We start from the raw sequence: 11,262 nt of genomic DNA on the forward strand, positions 1-11,262 counted from the left end.
GGGGGGGAGGGGAGTTGGTGGGAATTTCACAAAGAAAAAGCAGTGCTGTTTTCTCCCAACAATCTTATTATAGGATGAAGTGCATTATTTATTTTCTTTGTTTGTTTTTTTTTTTTGTTTTGTTTTGTTTTTAGAAAACGTCTTCAAGTTGCACAACATCCTGCACAGCTTCTTATTCCCATTTCCCATTTGACGATGGACCCAATGTTCATTTTCTCCTTCTTTTGGCAACTTTAACCAGGCGTGTGCCACAATGACGTATGAATGAGTGAATGGATAGATGGAGACACTCTGAGGATGTCACTCTCAGGATGTCCATGTTCATTGTCTCTCAGTGGGACATTATTATGATCTGGTTCTAATGTGGTAAAATCCCATGATTGTCTTCACAGTGTCAAAATGCAACCAGGGTAGGCGGGCTCGGTCAGGTCAGTCTGTTAGAAAGGGTGGCGGTGGTGGTGGTGGTGGTGGTGGTGGTGGTGGTCGTAGTAGGTTTGGAACAGCAGTGTGTGTTTGTTTGTGTCTGTCCAGTCACTTAAGTCCATTTTCCACGTGTCCACCAAGATGATTTTAGGCTTCAATGGGGCTGGATACCATGCTGTTTGGCGTGTCTGGAAGCTGCGACGACATGGACGCAACCTCGCTGCCTGTCGAGTTTGAACCCGGTCCACCCTCTGAGAAACTGACCTGTGAGACATATGATGTTGTCAGAAACAAAAATGTTTGACACAAAGTGTTCATCCTGTCCAGTACTGTCAGAGACTCTATCTGTGGGACTTCCGCCTGTATGTTTTCTTATGAAAAATGGTAGAAGAAGCATCAAGTTCTAAAACTACATTGCAGATATGTAGTTAAAGTAAGTAAAGGACTTTAAATCAATCATTTTGAAATGCAATATCTCTCTGTTACTGTCCTGCTAAAAGTTGCTGCTGTGGAAGAGGACCAAGATTCAGTTACTGTTAAGAGGATTTTTTTTTGTCTTCACTTTGGTTTGCAAAAAAAAAAAAACAAGGACACATTTTTACTCATTCATCATTGTATATAAGGAAACTGTAAGGTTAATGTTGTCCCTTTGTCGTTGTCAGCTGGTTTGAATTTAAATAATTAGGATATTAAGATTAGGAACTTGATTGTCCGTGTTTGTTCTATCTATTTATCTTGGAAACAGTTGCATTAAATTTATCACTTACAAATTTACCTCAGTTTGCATTTTATCAAAAAAAAAAAGCAGCACATGTTCAAAATACGTCAAAAATGTTATCATACACAGAACAGAACAGCTCTTATCCAGAAGAGGAAGAACTAAAGGGCGTAAAGGTGGTCACCCAGACTTTCTCTACGTGCCCCCTGCCTGAGCCCCCGACCCACACACCTGCAGCACATGCTGATCTTGTATTATTGATGAACATATTACAATAAAGAAAATACAAGAGGGCTATCAATATATAATAGATCCTAATGTAAAACCTATGGTCTATGGTCTATGTCCAAAAATGGAAAGTCTCATGTTCTGATTCCTCTGCAGTTCCTGGTAACTCTTTATTTTTCCTTCTTCTGTTCCATTCACTGTCACTGTGTTTGACTCTATTGTTCTCCATAATTTCTCCTTTGACTGCAATTTGAATGAGACTCTGGGTTTAAACAAGAAGAAAAGACGACAGGAAAGGGGGAGACATGTTTATATTTGCAGATATTATGAAGTTGGTTTGAAATTGTTTTTTTAATAAAATTATTTAGTTTTAACTATAATGTATGCAGACACAGCTCGTGTTTATTGAGTCCCTTTGTTCATTTGGTTGAAGAACGGCGCCAAGCTTGACGTTTGCCATAATTTGTGTATCTTGAACTAAATAAATAAATAAGAGTAATAAACAAATATTTAGCCTTACATAGAATATGTAAGGTTCGCTCCCAGCGGATTATAATCCAGTCCAGCAGCACCAGTCCTGTCGGACGTTTATGAAGAGGAACCGTCAAAAACAATGAATCCATCATGTTCATCATGGACATCAGCGCCGTCTTTTGACTGATGCAGTGAATATGTATTTTTGGATTATTTTTTCATACATTATCACTGCTTACAAACCTCAGCATCACTTAATCCACGCATTATTCGTTGGAGTGAGCACGCAGCCAACAAACGGTTGTCTTGAAATCGCCAACGTTATTAACATAACTCTATCTTACATCGATATGTCCGTAAGTATTCGTCTTAATTATTGTCGTATTTATATATATATATATATTTAACTCTAAGTCCGGCTGTAGTGATACAGTCCAACAAATACCCCAAATAATGGCAGTAATCTGTGTATAATGTGCTGGCGGAGCACGACTGTGAAGCGTCACTTCAAAATATAGCCCACAAACCCAGCCCGTGGCGTCCACAATAAAAGCGCCCAACAACCGTGTTGTTGTCTCTTTTTAGTCAGAGTTCTGTGGAGATCATGGAACTGTCCCTCTGTCTCACACCATGGATTCAACAGAAACCAGTCAAGCAGCAGCAGCATTAGAACAAGGTCGACCAGATGTCACGAGTGGAACCACAGCATTGTTCATCATCTGTAGCTGTACTAGTCTATCTTTAAATAAAATAACGCTTTTAATATCGATTAATGCTGCGGCCATGCCGACTGACAAGGTGGAGATGCTGTACAATCTGTAGCAATTCCAACTGAATCTTTTTTTTTTTAAATACATAAGAACATCCATCCATCGGTAAATGTACATAATAAACTATATCATCATGCAGTCAATTTATATATAATGATTCGGATGATGTTGCGCAGAGATGTGTGTGAAACGGATGTGAATTGAAAATCTAATTATTTTTGCTCATAATAAATTGTATTTCAAGTGTGAAGATCAACAGTAAATAAGAGGAGAAGCAGACGCACCAGCTGCTGGAAGGCCGGCTGGTCGATGTCACTCTGCAGGGCGAAGTCGCTGAGGACCTTCCACGGCGCCTGGTAGCTCTGCACCTCCACGGGGTTGGCCTGGATGCCGCCGTCGTGCCGCTCCGGACTGGCTGCCACCATCGGAGTGCCCGTCATTCCCTGGATGTTCTGCAGGAGAAAAACACAAAATGCAATGGTTTTAGTCCAAACAAGAAAAAACAAACAAACGTGTAAACACACAAACAACAACATTAATTAAAAGAGGAACAGGGTAATTGTTTTGTGTGCGCCTGCGCTTCTCGGTTTTCTTATCGGGTGTAAATATTGATCTTTCCAGAACTCAAACTGTGAACTAAATTATCGGTTTTTGAGATGATCAGCAGAAACGGTTTGGTTTCAATTCACTTAATTTAATTGGAATAGGCAGATTTTCAGAAACCAAAGTTTTCTCCGGGGGTACAATCTGTAGACGCCTGTTCCCAAACCTTCAACTCAACAACAATAATCGATAACTAAACAACAACATAAAATGCCTAATAGAGAATCTTGCAAAATAAATGTCAAATATGTAAATCATGCAAATAATATCTACATTGTCGTCAACAATGTAGGAAAATGTCTGTTAGGAAAAGACTCAGAAAGGGCAGCCAAATGTCTGTGAGGGGAAATGAACTAGTGAGGAAGTAGATTAGGGATAGAGAGAGAGGGAGTAAATAGGGACAAAGAAAAAGGGGCAGAAAGATGGTGAAGACACAGGTGACACCGACCAGGGGCAGATATGAGGCAGGGGCAGTTTAAATGATGTAATAGAGAAGTATTCTAGTACACAAATATGCAGTAATGTAATTGAAGCAGTTTTAATTGGTTTATATGTATGTATATAAAACAACTTTTTTTTTGTTCAAATAAAAACTCTCCCTTTTTCTCTGTGTCAGGCAGAGGCAGAGAACTGAATTCCCACAGAGAACAATCAATAAATACAAAAACAAACAAACAACAGAAATAAACACCGAAACAGACCTGTGTAAGTGTGTGTGTGAGACAGAGCCGCTTTATTAAAAATATTTTGTTTTTTTGTGTGCTTTCTTTGAGAATTCCTTCAAACCATTCGGCAGCACTTGTTAATAAATCTTGTCCTTCTATTCTGTAAAAATATTTCAATCACTTAAGCATTGTTGTCATCTCTTTGAATTTATTTTTTTAACTATTTGATATTTTCTTCTGTGGCACTTTGGCCCAGAGGGCAATGTCTCTGTCATTGGTGTGGAACCCCAGGGTTCACCTCCTGGGCAAGTTTGAATCCCGGTTAGGGCGGTTGGTACCTTCCAGTGGACTCACCACCTGCAGGAAGGTTTGGGGGGTTGGTACGGAGCAGTGTGATTTGGGTGGCGACTGCTGCCCCCGCGACCCGGTAACGGATAAGCGGATGAAAATGGATGGATGGATATTTTCTTCTAGTCTTGTAAATCACTCCTGATAAGCATTTCTATTGGTCAATTCAGTTAATTGCAGTCCCACAATAAAAGAATTTTTTTTGTCAAGATCATGGAATAATTTTCCTTTGTTATTTGACTCAGATGTTGCATTCTCTCAGCCACACGCCTGGAGAAATTACTACACATTCTAATATACATTAATGTATACATTAATACACTTGATGTATTTGTTTATTTTTATTTTGGGGGGGGAGGGGCATGACTTGGTGGGAAATTATCTGCATGCCAGATTGGTTTAAAAGCAACCACCCTATCTTTTAACCAATGGCACATATTGTGTATAATGTAATAATAAAAAGATGAATATAAAATATTTTAATGACCACATGTCAACGTGCCATGGAACCCAAATGACCCCGACCCTTATATTGAGAACCACAAGGCCGTTTTCTTCTTACCGTTTTGTCGCTCGTCTGCTGGGACTGCAGCTGCTTCATCAACTGGCTCCTCTTCTTGTCCTTGCAGCGCTTGTTCTGGAACCAGACCCGGATGACCCGCGGGCTGAGGCCGGTCATCTCCACCAACTGCTCCTTCATGAGTGCGTCGGGGCGCGGGTTGGCGTTGTAGCATGTCCGCAGCGTGTGCAGCTGCTTTTCATTCAGAACTGTTCGAACTCTGGTGGTCTTCTCCGGCTGTTTGTGGACGTGAGGCCGCAGTGCAGGCTGACGGGCCGAGATTGGTTCTGCTGTGGATAAAGTACAGAGGGTGAGGGTAGAGGGGGTGGACGTCAGGGTGGGGAGCCGAGAGACAAAATCAGATGAACTGTCGGAAGATACGGGGCATTTTATGTTACGATTAAAAAGCGTGGTGTATGTTGAAAGTAAAGGCCTTTTCAGCAGTGTTTTAGGGATGATGCACCAGCAGCGTGTATGTCTGTGACTCTGTGTGTGGGCAGTGCAAGGGCAAACATTATCATCAAATTCATATTCATTATTTATAACGGTTATATTGCCTTTTGCCCTTATTTACGATTAGCGGCAATACGTCACAACGCCGTTATTTCAAATGATATTTAAAATCAATCCATGATTACTGCTCATGTTGTCGTCCAGAGCCATGTTAAAAAACACTGGATTCAAAAAATTAAAAACTGTGATGTGCAGACGAATGATGTCTGTATCTCACAATGCACAACAAACATGCAGGAATTACAGCTTCAATGCTATTTTTTATAGGTTTCCAATTTAAAATAAAAGCTGGTGACAACATGTAATAAGCAGAAGACAATAATTATAATGAGGTCAAAAAGAGGAGTGTTCGATCTGATGTTGACACCAGATCACCTCTCATGCTCTCCAGGGTTAACAATAAGATGCCCACAGTATCCATAAGCCTGGACTAGCAGGTGGTAAAGTACCTGTGAATACACGTTGCCTCAGCTTTTACTGCATGTCGTCTGTGGGGCCTTAAAGTGGGAGGACACGCTTCAAGTCTGATTGACTCATCTCATCCCAAATTAACAAGCTGTTCTGGAGAAAAAGACATGACAGCAGTCCTTCAACCCCACACACGGCTCTTTTTTTTACCCCTGCTGCTGTGATAACCCGGTGTATTTTTAATTATCTAATCTCCAGAGTCTGCTCTGTGGTATGCAGGAAAACAACAAAACGCACGAAGACTAAACAGAAACACTTTTTCCCGCACAGAGGAAATCACCAAAGCCGGTTCTCGTTGGGGCAAAAACCGCTGACATAAAAGCGTATTCGAACCTCAGACTCTGTTAGATTGTAGGTCGAACCAGAACAAGATCCACTTATTAATGCTGCAGCTACAAAACTTCAGATACAGCCTTTCTGTCCTCACTGCTCCGGGACTTTACCTGCCATTTGCAGCGGTCTGGCGGGATGGAGCGGACTCAGGGGGTCTCCGGCTCCGAGATTCGCCCGCTCCACCACATCGTGGTCCGCCCGGCAGAAGAGCCCGTCCTCCCGCAGCGCGAACTCATCTCCAGGAATGAGCTGACGGCTGCAGGCCACGCAGCGGAAACATTCGATGTGGTAAACCTTGGTGCGGGCCCGCATCACGAAGTCGTTCTTGCTGAAGCCGATGTTGCATTTGGCGCATTTAATACCGTATAACCTGCGCAAACACAAAGAGGGCACAGGGGCCATCAGTTCCGCACCACTTCTTTTTTATTATTATTATTATTATTATTATTATTATTATTATTATTATTATTATTATTATTATTATTATTATTATTATCGTTGTTGTTGTTATATCGCACAAAATGCTTCTATAACATATAAACAATATAATGGCATTCACATTATTCGCGAATGTATAACTTAACTATATCAATATTATTAATAATATTAATCACTACCAAAATTTAAAGAATATTTTCATCAACTTCTGGTGAGCGTGTTGTTATTTTACAGGACGTTCTACATTTATATTCTTGAGTTCCAGTCAATATCAATATCTTTCAAAATAATTGATCACACATCTACAATTTCATTTTTATTCATCCAATAGCCAGACTCATCAATCCTGCCTGTTTATTTTCCTTATTAAATGTGCGTTTTTTTTTTTTTAAATAGCTTGCTTAAGAATTCAGAACAATGATCGTGGGCTTTAACAAAAATAGTATTAATATTCGTTTTTGTTTTGAGGCTGAATTTGAGTGAATTTTGAATGCGTTCACGGTAGAAAGTTGCGGACGTTGTCCCTAAAGAGCCAAACAAAACTGTAGCACGGAGAGACTCAATTTCAACTGCAAATAAAAAGGTCAAATTAATCGAGATTATGATCCAGGCTCTGCGCATGTGGTCTCTGTGCGTCCTGCGGGGCTCCAGTCCTGGTCAGGGATGGGGTTTGGACTCCTACCTGATATAGTCCCGTTTACAGTAAGTCTTTCCGTCCCGCACAAAGCAAGTGCACGACTCGTCCAGGTATTGGCTGCACTCGGCGCACTTGAGACACGCAGCGTGCCATTCCAGGTCCGGAGAGACCCGAAGGATGTACTGGTCGTGGATCTGGTTCCCGCAGCCCACGCACAGAGAGACAAGCCGCTTCTCTGAAAAGAGCAGCAATGGTGAGGGTGAGGCATGGTGACACACTGGAGTGCAAGAGAGGATGAAATTATTATTATTATTATTATTATTATTATTTAATCTAAATTCTCCTAATATAACTGTTAAAGAAACTAATTTTTAAAGGCCGTTTAAATTTGCGGACAGATAAAGTCAGCTCCCAAGTTCTGATGAATTTAGTTCCAAAGTCGCATCTCAAACACCGTAGCAGTGTCTTACTTTTCGGCGGGTCCCCCATGTCTCCCATGTCCACAAAGTAAGGCGACGTTAGGTCCACTGTCACAGCGGGCAAAGACTGGAACTGTGGCCGGCTGGAGGATGCGTCTTCGGGTGGCTGCACTGCTGTCCGGCTGCACAGTGAAAGAGAGACAGGCGAGAGAGAGTGTGTGTCCGTGGCTGCGTGTGTACGCGTGGCGGGTGTGTGTGTGTTTAGAAGTTTCTCTGTGTGTGTTAGTTGCCCGTGTGTGTGGAGCTCTGATCCTGACAGGCGGCAGCGGGGCTGACGTAGGGTATCAGCGCTTCATCTGCATGAGCAGCTGATTGGCTGGTCGGACTGCTGAACACACACACACACACACACACTTTTGCATAGCTATTCTTTTAGGACATTGCATTGATTTCCATTCATTGACTTACATCCATTCGGTCATTCAATGTGCAACAAAGGCTGGAGCCTAACTTTAACCATGACCAGTTAATATCTTTCACTGACTTTAAAGATAGAGAATGCCACACACACCATAGAATCATTCATATTTAAATAAAAACTAGACGCATGTGTGTATGTTCATCTGCAGGAGTTTGCCCTCAGCTTGTATTTTCTTTTTCCCTTTTCCTAAATGCCCATTTTGTACCACAAAGCAATTTAAAGGATGCTAACATGATAAAAAATGTTAAATGTGTTTGTGCAGCAGGCTGGCATCAGGTCAAAGGAGTAGACAAAAAAAAACTAAAATAAATTCTCAAACATTGTCCTGTAGATCTCTATTTTAAGAATTATTTTATCCTAGAACACAGTTGTACAACATGAAAATGTGGAGTATGCAGCCAAAATAAGTCATTTTTGTTGTGGTTGAATGGTCATCTGTACCAGGAGAGTTCCAAAAAGAGTAACCAGGACATAACTCGTGCATATATATTGCAGTCCTCCATTTGACGACATTTGGTTTCCAATCGCTTACATCCCGTATCCAGAATACAATAAACCATCCAGTATCTAACACTGACTATATAACATGTCCTGAGAAAATGTAAGATGGTTTTATGTTCATTCGTGTTTCATGTTATCTTGGATGTAAATAATATTCCGGGTATGTGGAAATCAATGTGGGCCAGGTGATTATTTTGCTTATGGAGCTTTAACAATTACATAACAATCTTCCCACATCTTGACACCATTGAACCACAAGTTAGAATTTTGCTTTTGTCTCATATTGTACTGTCAGTTTGATCTATCTACAAAATAAGTAACACTAATTTGATAAGAAAACATGCACACTTTACACCCTCATAAAAAGACAATGCAAAATAAAATTGTTTAATTGTTGTTTAGTTGTTAATAATTGATATCATGTCACTGTTATGGAAAGCTAAAAAAAATAAGTACATAAAAAAAAGAAAACTGGATCACAGGAGAGTGGAGGAAATGACTTTAATTTCAGTCTCAACTATTATTAGTATAACGTTTCAGATGATCACCCAAACAACTGTTCACACTCACCTCAGCGTCACTTCAGAGGGAACGCTATTTAAAGATGAAGAAGGGAAAAATTCAGCACCATGGAAAGCGACGTACACAACGAACGGAGGCTGTCTGTTACACAGGGATTCAGGCGTGAGGGCCTGAGCAGCTGATTGAAGGGGGAGGGAGTCTTTATACCAGACCACGGTGGCAGGCCGCTGGTATTCTTAGTAACACGCCCTCTTGTGTTAGTAATCGAGCACGTACACGCAAACACACACGCGCGGCATCAGAAGGCACCGAATTGTGTAGCAAAGAACAAAATGAATAGAACAGATATATTGACATAAATTATCCCGAAATTTAAATAAAAAACCGTAATATAACAATATCACAAAATTACACAAAACAACATCAGATTACTTTTTTATGCACCAGTCATTACATTATAAAACAAATGTAGGAAAGGTTTTCTGTAGTTTTCCATATGAACATGATGTGTAAATATAATTATTTATTATTTAAAAGGATTAAATAAAAAATAAAAAAAATCAGTCAAACTGTGTTTAAAAAGTTTTGTTAGGCAACTGTACATGCATTTTCTAAAAGAAGACATTTCACCTATAGGTGAAATGTCTTCTTTTAGAAAATTCACATCCAGTTGCCTAACAGAACTTTTTGAACTTGACCATGACCTGGATGACTGAGAATCTTCATAGACAGTCAAACTGTGTATTGTCTGACTACTACAATTTGGAAAAAAAAACCTAGTGATCATCAATGGTCCGTTCCACTGGTAATTGGGGAAAATAAGTGGAAAAATAAACGTTCTAAAAAGTTTACTGTAGTAGTAGACCATGGCCTCCAGAGTAGAGCAATCCCTTGAACTTTATTGCATGGCAGTATGTTTTTGAACATTCTAGATATACTCTAACACACCTTACAAAATGAAAAAAAAAAACACACTGTGAAAATGAATCCATAATGGTCCACTGTTGTTTCCAAGTAACATTTGAACCATTTGATTCCCATTATAAAATAGGCAAATTAATTGTATTCAAATTATTTAAATTGATGTTTAATAACATTTAGTTAGGAAATGTGAGGAAAATATAAATCAGATTTCATAGTCAGTGGGCATAGTTGAACATTGTAATTCAACATTAACTTCCGGAGAAACATGTGCAGTTCAGTGAGGTTGATGGTTGTTCATAAGAAATGTGTGAAATGTCGGTCTCCACATATTTGTGAGAAATGTAAATCTCCCTGTATCTCTGTCCTTAACAAAGAAGATTATTATAATTTTATACTGACAGGAACACACAGAGAAAAACTGTTTGGGGACAAACAACATTAAATCTTTACATTCTTATGTGTATGCGTGCATGTGTGTATGTGTGTTGACATCTCAGCAGTGACTTCTTTTGGAAAGCAATGTCTTGATTATAGTTTTTGCATTTGGCAGTGAAAGAGTGGTGCTTCTGAAAGTGTTGAAATAGAAAATCACAGCTGATGCATTTGAAAGGCTGTGGGCTGACACGCCGTGTAATTTGTCACCCAGAGAAACCTCATTTTCCTCATCACGGAGGCTGCTGTCACAAGTTCACACACTTTAAGGAAGAAGCCGCGATGGAAACATTTCCACCCTGATCTTTTTCACCACTTACAAAACACATACGAGAACACTCACAGTTACTGTTGTGGGTTGTTTATTTATTTATTTGTGAACATTTGGGAAAGGAAGGTTCTAAAAGTCCATTCTGAGTGATAAAACTGATGCTTCCTGCAACTGAGGGTTTGCAGAGAGAAGACATGCATGAAAATGTATTTTATTAATTTGGTAGAGTAAAAGAGGTAAAGTTGTATGGACCTGAGCTCATGTGAGGACTCATGGATAATTTGAACCTTTTTACCTAAAGATAAAAATTACAAACAATTCTGTTATCAACTGGGAGGCTAAATCCAGCATCGCTATATGGGGCTTAGTATTGGAGGAGAAAAGGTATCGGATCGATATTGGTATTGTCAGAAACTCCAAGTTACAGTATTGGTATCGAACATGAAAAAGTTGTTATTGAGCCATCACAGAGTGTATGGTGTTGAATCAGAAGCAACCATTTAGAGCAGGGGTCTCAAGTTCTTGGCCTGGGGGT

At 39.9% G+C, this 11,262-nt stretch overlaps 1 protein-coding gene across 2 annotated transcripts; it reads right to left on the reverse strand.

The window, feature by feature from the left end:
• Positions 1-6: 6 nt before the first annotated feature.
• Positions 7-8,046, reverse strand: isl1a (ISL LIM homeobox 1a). 2 transcript variants are annotated; one of them, XM_008335629.3, is made up of 6 exons: positions 7,648-8,046; positions 7,223-7,412; positions 6,213-6,472; positions 4,792-5,075; positions 2,898-3,065; positions 7-687 (listed from the first exon to the last, which is right to left on the reverse strand). In XM_008335629.3, exons 1-6 carry the CDS (start codon positions 7,673-7,675, stop codon positions 571-573), a joined length of 1,047 nt encoding a protein of 348 aa, XP_008333851.1. In that variant the 5' UTR covers positions 7,676-8,046; the 3' UTR covers positions 7-570. The 2 variants fall into 2 exon arrangements, with proteins under 2 accessions (XP_008333851.1, XP_008333850.1); XM_008335628.3 differs by having other exon boundaries at positions 4,792-5,078.
• Positions 8,047-11,262: the final 3,216 nt, after the last annotated feature.

This window comes from Cynoglossus semilaevis, chromosome Z, assembly GCF_000523025.1.
Source record: "Cynoglossus semilaevis isolate Cse_v1.0 chromosome Z, Cse_v1.0, whole genome shotgun sequence".
NCBI classification, from domain to species: Eukaryota; Metazoa; Chordata; class Actinopteri; order Pleuronectiformes; family Cynoglossidae; genus Cynoglossus; species Cynoglossus semilaevis.